This window comes from Marmota monax, unplaced genomic scaffold, assembly GCF_021218885.2.
Source record: "Marmota monax isolate L192 unplaced genomic scaffold, Marmota_monax_Labrador192_F-V1.1 WCK01_AAM20220418_F8-fsc00141, whole genome shotgun sequence".
Lineage (NCBI taxonomy): Eukaryota > Metazoa > Chordata > Mammalia > Rodentia > Sciuridae > Marmota > Marmota monax.
The window spans coordinates 82,530-101,537 of record NW_026692981.1 but is presented as its reverse complement, the minus strand read 5'-3'; the positions used below and the strand labels follow the sequence as shown (position 1 = coordinate 101,537).

The 19,008-nt window shown below is 44.9% G+C and overlaps 2 protein-coding genes and 1 pseudogene across 2 annotated transcripts; 2 read left to right on the top strand and 1 right to left on the bottom strand.

Annotated features, from left to right (window-relative positions):
* The first annotated feature begins 338 nt into the window (after positions 1–338).
* On the top strand, positions 339–1,456 carry LOC124097822 (putative olfactory receptor 2W6). The gene is made up of 2 exons (XM_046452391.1): positions 339–468; positions 510–1,456. Exons 1-2 carry the CDS (start codon positions 339–341, stop codon positions 1,454–1,456), a joined length of 1,077 nt encoding a protein of 358 aa, XP_046308347.1.
* Positions 1,457–5,507: 4,051 nt separating this feature from the next.
* Positions 5,508–6,469, bottom strand: LOC124097812 (transcriptional adapter 1-like; annotated as a pseudogene).
* Positions 6,470–6,484: 15 nt separating this feature from the next.
* LOC124097821 (E3 ubiquitin-protein ligase FANCL-like) lies at positions 6,485–8,124 on the top strand. Its single transcript, XM_046452390.2, is given in 3 exon segments — positions 6,485–6,525; positions 6,668–7,044; positions 7,047–8,124. Coding segments are annotated over 3 exon segments (1,077 nt in total). The 3' UTR covers positions 7,706–8,124.
* Positions 8,125–19,008: the final 10,884 nt, after the last annotated feature.

The window sequence follows — 19,008 nt, the reverse complement described above, 5'->3', positions numbered from 1 at the left end:
AGAAACTTAGTGGAGCTGGGCGCACATCACGGGAAATCCCAGCCACTCTGGAGATTGACAGAGGATGCCTATAAATTCCAGGCTAAACTGGGCAACTTGGTAACGTGCCTCACAATAAGACATGTGGAAAGGACTGGGGGTTTAGCTCAGTGGTGGAGCACTCCTTGGTTCAATCTCCAGTACCAGAAAGAGAAAACAAAAAATAACTCAGTTGAGATCAGGTAATGACCTATAAATACGCAAATGAAGAGATTATAATGTGATTGTACATACATTAAAGCTAAAATATTTTTCTTTCTGAATAATAAGGAGAAAATTTCTACTTAATAAAGTTGATGATGTCAGGATTTTCCCACGTGAATGCTTTACCAGTGTTTCAGCAAAGGGCAAACACCATGCTACGGGAAGGACCGATAGTCTCGGGGGCGTGTGTTCCCCCACATCCTGATATTCGAGGCTTCTGGAAGTGTAGGTCTACCGCTCTCATTTTGTCCCCATCTGCGCCACAGATGAGGTGAAAGGGAGCCTGGGAGAGTCCAACGACAGCGTGGAGGATGGCTTCATCTTGGTGGGCTTCTCCGACCGGCCCCAGCTGGAGATGGTGCTCTTCGCGGTGAATCTCCCCCTGTATGTTGTGGCCGTGCTGGGCAACTCCACCATAATCCTCTTGTGCGTACTGGACCCTGGGCTTCACACCCCGATGTACTTCTTCCTGGCCCATCTTTCCTTTCTGGACCTCTGCTTCAGCACCAGCTGCATTCCGCAGATGCTGGTCCACCTCCGCGGCCCGGCCAAGACCATCAGCTTCGCGGGCTGCACCGTGCAACTCAGCTCCTTCCTGACCGTCGGGGGCGTGGAGTGCCTCCTCCTGGCGGTGATGGCCTACGACCGCTACGCCGCCGTCTGCCGGCCGCTGCACTACGCCGTGCTCCTGCGCCCGGGGCTGTGCTGCCGGCTGGTGGCTGCGGCCTGGGGCAGCGGCCTGCTCAACGCCGGCGTCATGTCGCCGCTCACCATGGTCCTCCCGCGATGTGGTCGCCGCAGAGTCCCGCACTTCCTCTGCGAGATGCCGGCGCTCATCAAGATGGCCTGCGCGGACGCGCGGGCGGTGGAGATGCTGGCCTTCGCCTTCGCGGTGCTCATCGTCCTGCTGCCCCTGGCGCTCATCCTGGTGTCCTACGGGCACATCGCGGCGGCGGTGAGGAGGATCCGGTCCGCCGCCGGGCGGTGGAAGGCCTTCAACACCTGCAGCTCGCACCTCGCGGTGGTCTCCCTGTTCTACGGGAGCATCATCTACATGTACATGCAGCCCGGGAACAGCTCCTCCCGGGACCGGGGCAAGTTCGCCACGCTCTTCTACAACCTGGGCGCGCCCGTGCTCAACCCGCTCATCTACGCCCTGAGGAATCAGGAGGTGAGGGCAGCGCTGCGGAAGGTTTCGGGGCGACCGCGATGAGGAGGCGCTGTGCAGCACAAAGTGGTTCCAGATACCTTCCCCTCGGCCGGTGAATCAAAGGCACCGGGAATGGAACCCAGGGGCGCTCAAGCACCGAGCCAGTCCCCAGCCCCTTTTATTTTGGGACAGTTCCTCGCTAAATTGCTGAGGCTGGATCTCAACTTGCTATCCTCCTGTCTCCGACCTCCCGATTCTCTGAAATTAGAGAATTTCATACCCGCCTGCTAATGAAGTATATTCAAAGTCATTATGAATCAACTATTTGCTACACACGGTACGCATAAATCTCCACAGAATAATATTTAGTAAAACTCAAGTCCCAGAAGAAATGAAATGACTCTGATATGAATATAAAATGAACATGTATTAAAGATTTATTTCACTCAACGAGGGAACCAGGCAGATGTAATAATAAGTTTCTTTTTTTAAATAAAACGAGACACAGATTTATAAGGAGTGAAGGAATGGTGAAATAAACGTGCAAATGGACACAAATGCTTCCGCCGTGGAGAAAGTCACCACTTCGATTTCTTACAGGACTGCATGAGCACATCACAGACAAGAGACATTTTTCACTGCTACCAGTTATCAATGATTTATAAAGTTGTAAAACACCTGTCACAGATCATTCTGGAGAGGTGCCCTCTGGGGTCTAGACAGTGCACGACGCTCGCAGAAGCTTAGTGGGTGTATCTTATTAATGTCTTAGTAGTAGGTCTACAGCCCTTATTAAAAGGATGTGAGAATCTAAACCACCCCAGGGCACTGACATGACCGAGTGGTGTGGAAGTGGTGTGCAGGCCTGAGCCGCTGAGGTTCTCTGACCAGCGGTGTCCTCTTCTGGAGTGCTCCACGCATGTGCCTTTGACCTGGTGATCAGCCCTAGTCCTGCCAGGGCTTCGCACTTAGTTCACCACTTTAACTTAGCTAGGCATTCAGTATCACCCAAAACTCATCGCCCCACAAAAATCCATTGACTGAATCTTTCCCATGCTTCAACCCATCATTTAATACAGCATTCTTGTAAAACGGTTTGGAATTCTTTGGTATAAAAATGTTGCCTTTCCTTTTTACCTATGGCAATTTTCTATGATGAAATAACAGTTTTTCTAGTTAATATTACATGTATACATTCTGTATGTCTCCTATTAGAGTCCAAATTCCTTGACTGTAAGACCACCTATGTCCTTACTCCTTCTTAGCCTCATTCTGGGTAGTAAGTTGCTATTAAAGTGATTTGTACATAGTATGTGATCAGTAATAGCTTGTGATAATTATAAATTTTAACTGATTTATTATATCCATAAATTATTTTTTAAATATTTATTTTTTAGGTGTAGATGGACACAACACAATGCCTTTATTTTTATATGGTGCTGAGGATTGAACCTAGGGTCCCACCTGTGCTAGGCGAGCGCTCTACTGCTGAGCCACAATCCCAGCCCCTATAAATATTTTATTTTTAATTGATGTCACAATTGTCCTTGTTCTTCAACATTATAAGCAAATCTTTTATGATATGCTGTCTCAGTTCAAATCTGTCAAACATTTAAAACTATTTTTTTTTCAATTCAATGTAAACTCAACCATGAGAGAGAAAAATAAAAAAAACAATCATTGAGGAATCTCTGTTCATGGGTATAAAAAATCATCCTCAGATTTTTGGAACAAAACTTTTTTTAAAAAAATTTTTGTCTGAAATGTGCATCACAAGCCCAGAGGCAGCTATGAATTTTGCTATGGTCTATAGCTGTCCCCACAGAGGAGTCTGGACAACTGTGGTTTGATGCATTCAGGCCCAAGAGAGATTTCTGCCCCCCTCATTAAAATAATTTCCTCCTGGAACTCCTAGTTCATTATTCCTCATTTGTTTTCCATTTCCCATTACTATGTGATCTCATTTCAAATAAGACTTCTGGTAAACAAGAGTGAAATATGTTTGCAAATCACAGATGTTCTGAAAAGCTAGAGTATGGTGTTGGTGAAGGGCACTATAGCCATATAATACCCAGCTTCAGGCAGGGAAGAAATTACTTAACAGATGTGTTATAATGGACAGTAGCAGAAGATGCTTTGAATGAGTGTTACTTTTGTTTCTGGTACAGAAGTGCAAGTAACATTTTTCAAGGCACTGGAGATTGAAGTTAGTTGACCCCTAGACTTCTAGTCCTCTATTAGGAAACTACCATAAGAAGTGTAGATTTGGTGATTTCCAAAATAGCTTCAACATTTCTGCTTTTTCCTAATTTATGCAAATACCAATAGTAATTTAATACCTTAAAAAGCACATTTATTTTGCCTATTTTATATTTTATAAAATAGTTATCTTGAAATTATATATTAGGAGAATGTTAAGACTGAGAATCGAAAACAAATGTTTATCTTGCTATTAGAGGCCTAGCATACTAAAATAATTTATAAAGGCCTAACAGAACAATGTGAATGAGTGTCCTATCCACTCTAAAATTGACCCTGCATGGTCTCCTTTCGGTCCTGATGTGCTCAGGTAGATATGTGCTCAGGAGTTTACTCTGTTCTGCAGAGCCAGAACTTCCTCTGATGGACCTCAGAAGTTTTAAATATCGTCAATAGTGTTTAAAAGGGTAAATTAATTCAATCTGCTGGAGTATTTTATTGTCTGAGGGGTTATTCTTTAAACACTGTCACTATAAAGGAATGGACCAATAATGTGAGAATATCAGCCATAATTAAGAGGCCTGTAAGTCATCTGTTCACAGTCATCCTGTGGAAATTAAATATCACAGTTGTATGAATAGTTAAAAGTATATATAGTTAAAAAGTACATATGAATAGTTAAAAGTATAAAAGAGCTTATTTTCCTCTGGTTTCTTGTTAAAAGTGTCAACATTTCCTCTTTATGCTTATGAAGAAAAATTTAAAATTTTGTTTCATCTGTGCAATTGATAGCTTCTGAAATTCCAGAATTGTTTGGCTTTCTTAAAAACAAGAATCTCTCTCTATCTCAGTTTTTTCTACTGTGATTTTTTTACCCCAAAATGTTTGTTACATTTAAAACATAAAGCCAAATACATAGATCCAGATGTATGAACCATATACAAATATTTATACAATCATTATTCAGTTCTACATAAATCCATCTGTACATTCTAATTTATCCAGCAACACTATTTTACTCATCCATCTATATATTCTAATTTATCCATCAACACTATGTCTTGAGTAAAATGCAGCATATCTCTAGAAAAGCAAAATTGGTTATCAGTAACACTGTCAAAGTAGATTATTTTCCATTTATCACTTGAAATGGTAGAAATAGATATTTCCTGAGAATAGGAGAATTGCCAAGAATGAATCCATAATATTTCTTAATACATGCTCTGTAAGAATAATTAATAGATGAGCTTCTGGGCATATCAACACTAAACAAACTGAAGCTTCAGGAAGACATTTTATAAGGTAAACTTCATTCCATGAGGGTTATTTGTTTGGTTTTTTTTTTTTTTTTTTTGGTTTTAAATGCAAAGAAAGGACTTTATTTTGTCCAACAGCACAGCATTTGCAAGTCTTATTTTCTGTATAGTTAAAATGAGGAATTGTTTGGGGGCTACCTATAACTATTAACAAAAGGAGATATCTGATTTTCAACACTGTATAGGTTATTCCAATAATAACAACAAAAAGAGTGCAGGTCTTCAGGACAGGCAGAAGTTTTGTTTTGCCAGATATGGAATATGTGTGCTGTCACTGAACACAAGAATGCCCTGTCAATTGTGGGGTCATGATGCAATAGTGTCTTCACTGTAGGATGGTCCATCTTACACACTGCCTCAGACTGGGCACAGGACTTCAACACCTGCTCTGGTAACTGGGGACAAGGTACATGCAGACATGGAGTGGCATCATATTTACATGAATGGCTTCTCAGCAGCAACTCAAAGCAAGTCACGTTTCTATAGAAAAGGTCATATATACACTCTGCACTTCAGCCTCTAAATGTGAACCCCCAAACATTCCATTTTCAGTAATCAATGAATTTGGTGAGGGTCCCACACCCTCAAATCCTAATTTATCAGAGCAAAACCTCCTCTTTGGCTTCCAAGAGCTGGTCATGGGATTCTTCTTGCTGCAGCAACTTATGCAGATTCATGATGATTCTTTCAATGTTGAGGGCATGCACAGCATGTGTGGGCATGACTTCCCCATGTGCCTGCAAGGTCTCAAGGAGCTCATTCATGTTCACTGGAGGTAAGGCGCATGCAGAGCATCCCTGAAGCAGGCAACCAGGGGCTAGGCTTGCCGTTCCCACAGCACCGAGGAGGTGCACAGCCAGGTTCTGACCCCCACAGGGGGCAGATGCAGCTGGAGGACTTTAGATTATAGTATTGCAAGCCACCACATTGTTCTTCAGACAAGGCTGTGGGGTCATTACTGCTGAAGACATATTTAAAATGTCCATCTTGCCACCAAAGGCCTTTCCTTGAGGATACCACTGATGACAGTCTCCAAGTTGGCTCTCCACTATGTAGACCACAGCTGAAATGGTGTCCTGTGCCGTGTCCTCCAGCCCATGCCTATAGATGGCCTCTGTCATCCTCCTTGGAGCTGACTATGGGTGGGAACAAAGTTTCAAGTTGTTGGCATCTTGAGGATCCTTTGCCACGAACTGCTGTGCTCCAGAGAGGGGATTCTGGGGCTGTAATCCACCATGAACTGCTGACGAACAAAAGAAAGCTTTAAACTGCCCTTGGTTTCCCAGGTTTGGCTGCAGAACCACCTGTCCAGTGCAAAGATCCAGCACCCTCTGGCATGGAAACCCAGGTCTGATGGCTAGTGAGAATGGCAGGAGAAACTCGTGGCCAGGATGGACATTATCCTATGCAGAAAGTTGATGCGCTTCACAGTCACATTCTTCCTTGCTGATCTTCTGCTTGGCCCACAACTTTAAGTTATCCTAGTTCTGCTGAACGTTGTCCCCCTAGAGCCACTCGGCTGCTTCTTGGTGGCCTCCAGCCAGCTGGTAGAGGTTGCCATGACCCAGCGTCAGGGATGGCACAGCCCTCTACCATGATTTTTAATGCTGTTGAGGGGTGTTACTGCCACACACCCCTATTGCTATGGGAGCAGAGGCCTTCTTCAAATCATTATCCACAGTACCCTGTAAAGATGATTATAGAAGAGCAAAAAGAAGAGTCAAATTGCCCCCTGGCACCTAACACCTGCTCACCTAAGAAATAAAAGCATTAAATTCTTTTTAAAAATTCTTAGAGAGTTCCCGCTGTTTCTGCCCCAGAACCGGGCGAAAACTGTGTATGAGGGATTCATTTCGGCTCAGGGGAAAGACTTCCACCTTAGAATAGTGTTGCCTGAAGATTTACAAGTGAAGAATGCAAGATTACTATGCAGTTGGCAGTTGAAAGCTATACTTAATGGATACCATCAAATAGTCCAACAGAGAATGCAGCACTCTGCTGATCTAATGAGTTTTATGATGGAGTTGAAGATGATTTTGGAAGTTGCTTTAAGGAATAGACAAGAGTTATGCGCACTACCTCCTCCTCCCCAGTTCTATTCAAGCCTTATTGAAGAGATAGGAACTCTTGGTTGGGATAATATCCCGCAGAATCACCAGATTGTTTTGTGGATTTTCCTGTTCCATTTTCTATTTCCTGGACACCACAGGGCTCCTTAATAAGCATTCATAGTCAGTTTTTGGCAGCGTTAGAATCACTGAAGGCATTCTGGGATGTTATGGATGAAATTGATGAGAAGACCTGGGTACTTGAGCCAGAAAAACCTACCCGGAGTGCAACAACACGCAGAATTGCATTAGGAAATAATGCTTCCATAAATATAGAAGTGGACCCCAGGCATCCTACTATGCTTCCTGAATGCTGCTTTCTTGGAGCTGACCATGTGGTAAAACCCCTGGGAATTAAGCTGAGCAGGAACATACATTTGTGGGATCCAGAAAACAGTCTATTACAAAATCTGAAAGATGTTTTAGAAATTGATTTCCCAGCTCGTGGTATCCTGGAAAAATCTGATTTTACTATGGATTGTGGAATTTGTTATGCCTATCAACTTGATGGTACCATTCCTGATCAAGTGTGTGGTAATCCCCAGTGTGGACAGCCTTTTCATCAAATATGCTTATATGAGTGGTTGAGAGGACTACTCACTAGTAGACAGAGTTTTAATATCATCTTTGGTGAATGTCCATACTGTAGTAAGCCAATTACCTTGAAAATGTCTGGAAGGAAACCCTGAAATAAGCATTTCTATGAAGAAGTAGAAACTTTATTAAAAGGATTTTATTTGATATCTTCAGAGAATACATAAAGCAAGACATACTAATATCAAAAGGAAAACTATGATGACGCCATAATAATATACATCTGCCTTTGCCTCTTCACTAAGAGTAAACTGGGAAATTGTAGGCCAGAGTCCTGTAGAACTTTCTAAGTCTGTGACCCCTGTACCAATTGGGGAAGTATGTGTGTACCAAGGAGGAGACCTTGACTTGCTGATTACATCTGAATTGGTAAAATCTTGATAGGGCTCATAAAATGAATTTGGGAATTGCACATAGCTAGATTTTTGGGGAAAACTGTTTATTTCATTCAGAAGTTCTGAAGACTCACAATATTTTTGTCTTCTCTTTCTGCCTTCCTATGGAAAAAAATACATATATAGTTTGTTAGATTTTTTTTGTCTTTTGAATATTCTGTATGAATGCTAAATAAAATTTAATCAAATCAGAAAAAAAAAATTCTTAGATAATTTCTATCACACAGATGGTGTGTTTGTTCTCGGATGAGTAGAAGTGTCCCTTGATCCATTTTGGCAAAATGATGTGAATTTATCACATTTATTTGCCAGTAAATGCTGATGATGACTGGTGGGATCCCAAGTCTCTTGTAAAAAGTGACCCCCATGTAATTCTCTTCAGGGTGACCAGATTCATCCACTGAGGGAGTGACAGCCTTGTTCTAGAGCCCCAGACATCGTGGCTACATCTGGGCAAGGGTTGAGCAGATGTTCTGAAGATGTTTTCGGACTCAGCAGAGTGATCTACCCTGAGCCAAGACTGACTTCCAGAGCTCTGCGGCTTATCAGTCCGGACACTGCCTACTCTACACTGGATTTCAGCGTCTGATGGCCAAGTGCCCCGACCATCTAACAACAGCAGATCAGCTCTTCTCCTTCCATGCAGTGGTCTTTCCTTAGCGACACAATGTTCGTTTAGTATCCAATTAGAGGTATGGAAAACATCTGCACTGTAGACTCAAATACATGGATGAGAAAAATTAAGGATAATATAAATAAATGTAGAGAGAGATTTACTTGGAAGGCTTAATATTTTAAGATGTGCATTCTTTTCAGAACAATCCATTGATTCTCTCTGAATCAATCCAAGCAGGATTTTTCTTAAGATATCAACTGGATGATCCTCACACATAACGTGAAATGAGGCAACTAGAAAGAAGCACCAAGGTCATCTTGAAGAAGAAAGACAAGTAAGTGAATGAACAGAGTAGAGAATCCAGGCATTGATCCACATGTTAATATCCACTGTTTTTTAAAAATTTTATCACTAAAGCAATACAATGGAAAAAGAAAGTTCTTTTGAATAAAGAGCTGGTGATAGAATATCCATGTAGTGAAAAAAAAAGATACTTGATCCCACCTTGGACAGGCCAAAAATCATGAGGTGACTCATAAAATTAAATTGAAGCTAAACCTATGAGTCTTGCCCTTGCTGTCTATCACTCCGGAGGGATAAAAGCGCCACGGTGATGGTGTGGATCAGGAATCTGGACATGGCACAGTGGCGTGTTTTTTCTGCTTCCTGACATCTGTGAGGAGGGCCTGAGAGGTTGCTGCAGCTCATGGAGGCCCGTGTCAGGGCTTCATTTCTTCACCACATAGCATGTTAGAGAATAAAATCTCCTGGATGACCTTTCACTCATGGCTAAAGCTTGGTGTGAGACGACTGAAAGAGCAAGGTGCGTGTGGGACTGCTCTTTCTCGGTCACAGTACTCTGGGTGTATGTTTCACGTGGTGCCTGGCTTCCTGCAGCTGGAGTGTTTCAAGAAACTGATGGAGACTTAGAGCTTCCTACCCGTGAGTGCATCACCCTTCAAGAGAAGGAACACAGTGATACTGTGCCCCTGGAATGCCCCCTTTAGCACACAAGGACTTAGACCAGCCCAGGGAACTGACAGCAGCCCAGGATGGAACACACAGGTAAGTATCATCCAGGACACTGACTTTCTCTCACGCCTGTTGGGAGCTAGGGAAAGTTAGTGCTTTCTGTAGATAGTTGCTTTCTTGTGAGCATGCCAGGACAACTCTTCCGTAGGATGCTGCTGGTCATGAAAGGAACAAAGCAAAGTAAGCAAATTAATGGTGTCACTGCTTCTGAAGCCCATCTGACAAACCCCTCTCCTTGCAACAATGGGGGTGGATCAGAGGGTGTGCTCATCTAGGCAGCAGTCCCTAGACAAAGCAGGAGGTGCTGTCTGTGGCCACACACACGGGTGCTGTGAGCGGCAGGAAGGCAACTGTTCAACTGGTTGTTGCTAGGCTCTCTGGCAAAGCACACATCCAGCCTGTCATGGGTGGACGCCCCCAAGCATTTTCCAGGAAGTCTGTGCTTCACCGCCTCATCTCAGGGTGTCTTCTCTATCACGTGGCAATCTTTGGCACTACTAAAACACAATTGCACTGTGTAAGTTCCCCCCAGCCACCAATGTTCCAGAGTGTCAGAGCACCACCTTCTGCTGATCTAGTTACCAAAGCCAGTCAGCCCAAATTGAGGAGAAAAGAAAGAATATAGTCTTTCTGTTATGGTGGAATAGCAATATATATGCAGAGAGGGAAGGAATTGGGGGAACCTGTTGTAGATAATCTACTCCATGCTTGGAAAGAGAACATGTCTTTAGGGCTCCTGGTCTCCGGCCTTGGGTACGGACTGGCCCTGATGGCCATCTTTGTTCTGTGCTCTGTGTGTATCAGTCTGGCTCATTTTTCTCCTCAGTTCTTATAATACTCTTTGTAAGATTTCCTTTTGTTATCCTACCTAGTTACATCTGCAGTTGGCATGGGGACTATGTCCTGCTTTGGCTGTATGACTTTCTAAACTTGCTTCCTGATTGCTGAAAGTTGGGTGCACAGCAGTATTTTTGTACCCAATAATCTAGTTACTTTTACTCCAAGTTGGTAGAGAGTTTGCAAAGGGAACTTCTCATGAACTTTGTGGGGGTATTTATTGTATAAATCTAGTCAATGGCAAATCCCATAGGATATACCTACAATTCTTTTAATAGTGTCTCTCTTTCATTTAGTCATGGTACTACGTGCATGTGAACCCACACTCTTTCCATGAGTCCTCACATCCATACCAAAAGTAAGGATCGACTTAGTATTAAACGTAAATGAATAAAAATTGGAACAAATAAATAAAAAGTTGACTGACTTGGATGTCTCAACATTAAAATATCTCTGTTTGAGCTAGATAGTTCCTCTCACAGCCCCATACTTAAAAACAAAGACTGAACAGAAAAAAGGGGGAAGACATATACTAGGCACAGTGGTGTGTGCACAGGGAAGAGGCAGGGGGAGGGCTCAGGGGGTTGACAAAGGTAAAAAAGGAAAAAATGGGAAAAGATTCCAGATGGGATATAGGAATATTTAATAAAGGAGATTTTAAAGCATAAAGCACTACTGGAGATGAAGAGATCTAACAACTAATGATAAAAAGTGAAAGGTCAAATTCACCATGAATTTAAAACACAAATGCTCCCAATAACATGTTCTTTAAGTATATGAAATAAAACTAGATAAGAATAAAGCATAAAATTTCAACATTTCAATACACACATTGGTTAAAAGACAAGATACAAATAAGCAACAAAGTAAAATATCAGAGTGCTATGATGCTTCTGCTGATGGCAATGATGATGATGGTGGTGGTGGCGGTGGTGATGGGGGACATTAAGGTAAGGGGCTGCAGCACTCTGAGTCCTGTGTAAGCCAACCAGAATCCATCAGTGTGACCCATCCTGTTCTAAGGGCAATATGAAATTGCTTACTAATGAAAGACTTGCCCAAGGAAGGTGCTGCTCCACTTCCACCAGGTGCTTTCTCTGCCCTGCTTCCACATACCCCTGAGGAAAGCCTCCTCAGTGTTCCTGCATGGGCTCCCAAACCCCCCGAGGCCTGGCACTGGGACTATTCACAAATTAAGAGTTAACATAAAAAAATTTTTAAAAAATCTTAGAAATTTAAAATCATAAGGTAAATTCATGTATTATTATTCCATTAAATATTCTGAATATTCATGAATTAAAGAAATAAAAAAATTTAGATTGATAAAAGCATTACACATCAAAGGTACATAATACAGCAAAAGCCAAGGAAAATTTATAGCACTGAGGACTTACATTAGGAAGGAAGAAACCTTAATTCTCAAAACTTACAGCCAAGTGTGCATTGTGAGAAGTGAGGGTATTTTCAGGTTTAGGAAGATGGCAGAAGTGAGCAGGGCAGCAATCCGGTCTCTTCACACAAGAGGAGGCAGGGAAGGAGAAGCAGAATTGAGAGGTGGGTGATGAAATAAATGCTCTAAGATTTGATATTGAATAGTCTTAGATCTGGAGGGACTGGAAGACGGGGTACCAGAGTAGAAAACAAAGTCAGAGTTCCCTGACCACCACCGACCTGAACCATAGATGAGAAGGGAGGGGCATTGACAGGGGCGAGCAGACATTCTCTGAAGTTCTCCCACTTAGGAATGGTTGGAAAGACAGACAAAACTTAAAGCACAACAGTATCAGAAAGCTCCTTAAAATAGCATTAAAGAACTTAAAACCAAATTTTGAGCAGAAAGCTGAGCTGGGGTCCACGGCCACCACGTGGAGCTGTCATGGGAGTGTAGGACCTCAAGACCCAGGCCCAGCATTAGGTGACCAAACCCCTAGGCCTCAAAGCTGCAAGACACTTCCTCACCCAGCCCCCATGTCAAAACCCCTCCAGCAGCATGTAGCACCTCAGGTGTTGCACAATGTTACCACAAGATGTTCCATGTAGATAACCCTAACGGGCCCCCTACCACAAGATGTTCCTTTTAGACAGTCCTACCGGTTAAACTTGAGAACTAGGTTTAAAAACAGGAACTGAAAGGACAGAATGCAATTTTATGGTTTTTCCGAGAACAAAAAGTTGAAAAACAAGTTTACCCCCCTAGGTGACTCAACTGCTGAATTCAGAGGGACCAATAGGAAGGCTGTTGCTGTGCTAAGCTAAGACCTAACCCACCTGTTCCCTATAAAAGATCTATACCCCAAAGCCCGGTGTGCCAGCTCATTGAAGCTCCGGCTGAGGTTTTGCTGTGCACCCGCAGGCGCCTGTGTGAGAATAAACGCCTCCTGCTTTTTGCAGCCAGTGTCTCGTGTGGTTCATTCCGGGTTTGGGATCTGTGGATATTTCATTGTGGAGGTTCCACCGAGATCCAAGATCCCGGTTCCGGTTCCGATCCCGGTCCCTATCCGGAGGACACCCGACATCACTGGGAGGTAAGCTGGCCAGCTCAAACTGACTGTCTTGTTGTCCTGTTGGTTATCTGTTCTTTGTTCCGCGCAGCGTCTGTAAGACTATATGATCCTAGGCATAGTCATTTAGTATTCTGAGTATTCTGAGGCAGTTCTGTCATTTAGTATTCTGAGGCAGCTTGAGAAGGAGTTGACGAACTCGGACTTCTCCCCTGCCACCCTGGGAGACGTCCCAGGGATCAGAAGGGTCCATTTCTTTGGGGCCCCCGGTGTTTCCGAGGGTTACACCATTTTTGTAGGCGACAAAGAAGTACAAACTTCTCCCAGGCCATCTGATTTGTTCGGTTTCCACCGAAGCCGCGCAGCGATCTCACTGTTTGGTTTCGTTTTTGTGTCATTGTGTCTGTCTCTCTATTTCCTCTCTGAAAGTAACATGGGACAATCACTAACAACCCCTTTGAGCCTAACTCTAGATCATTGGCAAGACGTTCAAGATTGGGCAGACAACCTGTCTGTGGCAGTCAAAAAGAAAAAATGGAAAACTCTCTGTACTTCAGAATGGCCAACATTCAACACCAGCTGGCCAGCAGAAGGGACTTTTAATACTGATCTTATTTTCCAGGTGAAAACCCGAATCTTCACCCATGGTCCTCATGGACACCCTGACCAGATACCCTACATTGTTACCTGGGAGGACTTAGCCTCCAACCCCCCCCCCCTTGGGTTGCTCCTTTCTCTCCACCCAAACCCCCTCTCCGTCCTCCCCTTGAACCCTCTGCTCCCCTCATTCCACTTCCCCCTCCCCAAACCTCTCATCTTTACCCTGTTCTTAACAAATCTGAGACCTCAGTTAAAACAGGGACAACACCAAAGAAGGTTCTACTGCCGGAGGACTCAACTCTAATTGACTTGCTGACTGATGAGCCTCCTCCCTATCAGCCCCAGCCCTTACAAGCCCCTGAACCTGATCAAGCATCCTCCGAGGACGAGAACCAAGAAGGCCCAGTCGCCAATGCTCCCCCGGATCCTTCTCCCATGGTGGGACGGCTCCGGGGACGCCGGGATCACACTGCCTCAGGAGACACCTCCAGAGTTCTCCCCCTGCGACAGACGGGAGGCCCCAATGGCCAATATCAGTATTGGCCTTTTTCTGCCTCTGACCTCTATAACTGGAAAACCCATAACCCTTCCTTTTCTAAAGACCCTACAGCTCTAACCTCTTTGATTGAGTCTATCCTAGTAACTCATCAGCCAACATGGGATGACTGCCAGCAGCTCCTGCAAATTCTCCTCACTTCAGAGGAGAAACAAAAAGTTCTTTTGGAAGCTCGCAAAAATGTGCCAGGGGACGATGGGCGTCCCACCCAACTCCCAAATTTGATTAATGAAGCTTTTCCTTTAACCCGGCCAAACTGGGACCATGCGACTGAAGCAGGTAGGGACCACCTACGTCTCTATCGCCAGTTACTCATAGCGGGTCTCCATGCAGCAGGGCGACGACCCACTAATTTGGCTCAGGTAAGACAGACTACCCAAGGGGCAACAGAAACCCCGACAGCATTTCTAGAAAGATTGAAAGAGGCATATCGGAGGTTTACTCCTTTTGATCCTGATAGCGAGGACCAAAAAGGAAATGTATCTATGGCTTTCATTTGGCAGTCCGCCCCAGATATCAGGTCTAAATTGCAGAGACTAGATAACTTGCAAGATTTTTCTCTGGCAGACTTACTGAAGGAAGCCGAAAAGATATATAACAAAAGAGAAACTCCAGAAGAACGAGAGGACAGGATCAGAAAGATGCAGGAAGAACAAGAACTTAAGCTTAGAGAGGAATCAGACAAAAAAGAAAGGGAAAGAGAACAAAGGCGTAACAGGGAACTAAGTAAAATATTGGCCACCGTAGTTCAGGCAGGACATCAGGGAAACAAAGTAAACAGGGACAGGGAGCAAAGCAGACCCCGTGTAGACCGAGATCAATGTGCCTACTGCAAGGAAAAAGGACACTGGGTAAAAGACTGCCCAAAGAGACCCCCCAACCCCAGGAGAGATACCAACCGGGCTCCCCGACTGCTAACATTAGATGAGGATTAGAGGAGTCAGGGCCAGGAGCTCCCCCCTGAGCCCCGGGTAACTCTACAAGTAGGGGAGCAACCTGTGACCTTCCTAGTGGATACCGGAGCCCAACACTCAGTGCTGACACAAACACCAGGACCCATGAGCCACAAAACGACGTGGGTCCAAGGGGCCACTGGGAGTAAACCCTACCGGTGGACCACCACGAGAGAAGTACACCTTGCCACAGGTAAGGTTTCTCATTCGTTCCTACACGTGCCTGACTGTCCGTATCCACTGTTGGGAAGAGACTTATTGGCTAAATTGAGAGCCCAAATTTATTTTAAAGATGGGGGCGTCTCCATTACGGGGCCAAACCAGACTCCATTACATATATTGACTTTCAAATTGGAAGACGAATATAAACTTTTTGACAAGCCCTCGGTACCTATGAAAGACATGGACTATTGGCTTAGTTCCTACCCGGAGGCCTGGGCTGAAACCGGAGGAATGGGATTGGCAAAACAACGGCCCCCAATAGTCATTCATTTGAAGGCCGCTGCCACTCCCATTAATATCAAACAATATCCTATGTCAAGAGAGGCCTATCAGGGCATCAAGCCGCACATCAAACGCCTCCTAGACCAAGGCATCCTAACACCTTGCCAATCGCCCTGGAACACCCCACTACTACCAGTTAAAAAGCCGGGGACTAATGATTACAGACCAGTCCAAGACTTAAGGGAAGTTAACAAGAGGGTATGCGATATCCACCCCACAGTGCCAAATCCTTACAATCTCCTTAGCACTTTGCCTCCTACTCATACTTGGTATACTGTTCTGGATCTGAAAGATGCTTTTATCTGCCTAAGACTGTCTCCCCAAAGTCAGGCTCTCTTCGCATTTGAATGGAAAGATCCCGAAGGGGGAATCTCTGGACAGCTGACCTGGATGAGACTGCCACAAGGATTTAAAAACAGCCCAACACTCTTCGATGAGGCTTTGCATCAGGATTTGGCAGACTTCCGTGTAAGGCACCCTTCCCTAATCATGCTCCAATATGTAGATGACATCTTGCTGGCTGCGACCTCCGAGGAAGATTGCCAGGCAGGTACGGAGAAATTATTGCAAACTTTGGGGCTACTAGGGTATAGGGTGTCAGCAAAGAAGGCCCAAATCTGTCAGACAAAAGTTACCTATCTGGGCTATGAACTCCATGATGGTCAACGATGGTTGACAACTGCCAGAAAAGAGACTATCTCAAGTATACCAACCCCCCAGAGTCCCAAGCAACTGCGGGAATTCCTGGGGACCGCAGGTTTCTGTAGACTCTGGATTCCTGGGTTTGCTGAGATAGCAGCCCCCTTGTATCTACTAACTAAGCAAGGTAACTCCTTTGCTTGGACTAAGGAACATCAATTGGCATTTGATAACATCAAATTGGCTCTTCTGTCAGCCCCTGCTTTGGGCTTACCGGACATTACCAAGCCCTTTGATCTGTTTATAGATGAAAAACGGGGATATGCAAAAGGGGTTTTAACCCAAAAACTAGGGCCCTGGAGGCGACCTATAGCCTACCTGTCAAAGAAATTAGATCCAGTGGCAGCAGGATGGCCACCATGCCTCCGGATGATTGCAGCTGTGGCTCTGCTGATTAAGGATGCCACTAAACTGACTTTGGGACAGCCATTAACCCTGTTAACCCCTCATGCCATCGAAACTGTGATTCGCCAGCCGCCTGATCGCTGGATGTCAAATGCCCGACTCACCCATTACCAGTCTTTGTTATTGGACACCGACCGAATTCAGTTTGGTCCCATGGTGACGCTGAATCCAGCGACCCTCCTGCCGCTCCCAGGAAAAGCCGATCCTCACAACTGTCAGCAGATTCTTGCAGAGACACAGGGAACCCGGCCGGACCTCACCGACCAACCGATGAAGGATGTGGAGCTGGTCTGGTACACAGATGGAAGCAGTTATCTGCTCAATGGAGAACGACGAGCAGGAGCAGCCGTCACCACCGAATCTGAGGTAATATGGGCGAGTGCACTTCCGGGCGGAACATCAGCTCAGCGGGCAGAACTGATAGCGCTGACTCAAGCGTTAAAGTTGGCAGAGGGGAAGAAACTAAACGTGTACACTGACAGTAGATATGCCTTTGCTACTGCTCACATACACGGAGAAATTTACAGACGCCGGGGGCTACTAACCTCAGAAGGAAAAGAGATCAAAAATAAGGCTGAAATATTAGCCTTACTTAAAGCTTTATTCTTGCCTAAAAAGTTAAGTATCATGCATTGCCCCGGTCATCAAAAAGGTAATACTCCAGAGGCCAAAGGGAACAGATTAGCAGATGAAACGGCCAAGAAAGCAGCCCTAGGGCCACAGCTTTTGATAGTGACTCTATTGCCCCAACGAGCAGACCCACCACATGATGACCATAAAGAACACTGGGTCTATGAAGATAAAGATTTAGATGTCATACAAAAACTGGGGGCCACTTATGACCCCGGGAAAAATGTCTGGAAATATCAAGGAAAGACTATCATGCCCCTCAAAAATTCAAAACAATTAGTAAAGTCCCTACACAGACTGACACACCTTGGGGCTAAAAAGATGAAGGAGCTCTTAGAGCGTGGGGAAGGTACTTTATATCTTCCAAACAGGGATCAACTTCTGCGCCAAGAAACAGAAAACTGTCAAGCATGTGCCCAGGTAAATGCTGGTAAGATAAAAATTGGAACAGGGATCCGGGTAAAAGGCCATAAGCCCAGAACCCATTGGGAAATAGACTTCACTGAAATTAAACCTGGTATGTATGGCTACAAATATCTTCTGGTTTTTGTTGACACTTTCTCTGGATGGACCGAGGCATTCCCAACTCGGCATGAGACTGCTAAGGTGGTTGCAAAGAAATTACTGGAAGAAATCTTTCCCAGGTATGGAGTACCCGGGACCATTGGGTCAGATAATGGGCCTGCCTTTGTCTCCCAGGTAAGTCAGATGGTGGCCAATACATTGGGGATTAATTGGAAATTACATTGTGCTTATAGACCCCAAAGTTCAGGACAGGTAGAAAGGATGAATAGAACCATCAAGGAGACTCTAACTAAATTAACGCTTGAAACTGGCACTAGAGACTGGGTACAACTCCTACCTTTAGCTTTATACTGGGCCCGAAACACCCCAGGCCCACAGGGGCTAACCCCATTTGAGATTTTGTACGGTGCACCACCACCTGCTGTTAACTTTTATGAAACTGAAACTTATGCCTCCCTCACCCCATCTATGCAGACTCATTTGCGTGCCTTGCAGTTGGTCCAGAATGAGGTTTGGAAGCCTCTAGCCGCAGCATACAAGGAGGAACTCAAAACCCCCTCGCTGCCACATCCCTTCAAAGTCGGAGACACCGTCTGGGTACGCAGGCACCATAGCAAGAACCTCGAACCGCGGTGGAAAGGACCTTACACCATCCTGCTGACCACTCCCACTGCAATCAAAGTGGACGGCATCACCGCTTGGATCCACGCTTCCCACGTGAAAGCTGCACATCCGCAGGAGCCCACAGACGCCTCTCTGGATCCAGAATGGAAACTGCAACGCACCCAAAACCCGCTAAAGATAAGACTTACACGTTGTTAATCACTCTTGCTCTCTACGCTACTCCCCTCATCCTAGGTAGTAATCCCCATACCCCCATGAAGTTGACTTGGCAGGTGTATTCCGAAACCGGAAAAATAATTTGGTCTATTACAGCAGCCCACATCCCTGGCACATGGTGGCCTATTTTGACCCCAGACTTTTGTCAACTAGCCGCTGAATCAGACTCTTGGGATATTCCCGGCAACTCACATGACCTCAGTACTTATTGTTCTACCCCCATAACGAGATGCAGACTGGGTCAACATGACTTTTACGTTTGTCCCAAAGAAGGGAGAAACCGAACCCAAGCACGTAGATGTGGA

Excerpts from the sequence above, each read along its gene's own strand:
- LOC124097822 (XM_046452391.1), top strand. The coding sequence starts at position 339 with ATGTCAGGATTTTCCCACGTGAATGCTTTACCAGTGTTTCAGCAAAGG. Across the intron at positions 469-509 it reads TATTCGAGGCTTCTGGAAGT|ATGAGGTGAAAGGGAGCCTG; the intron begins GTAGGTCTACCG and ends TCTGCGCCACAG.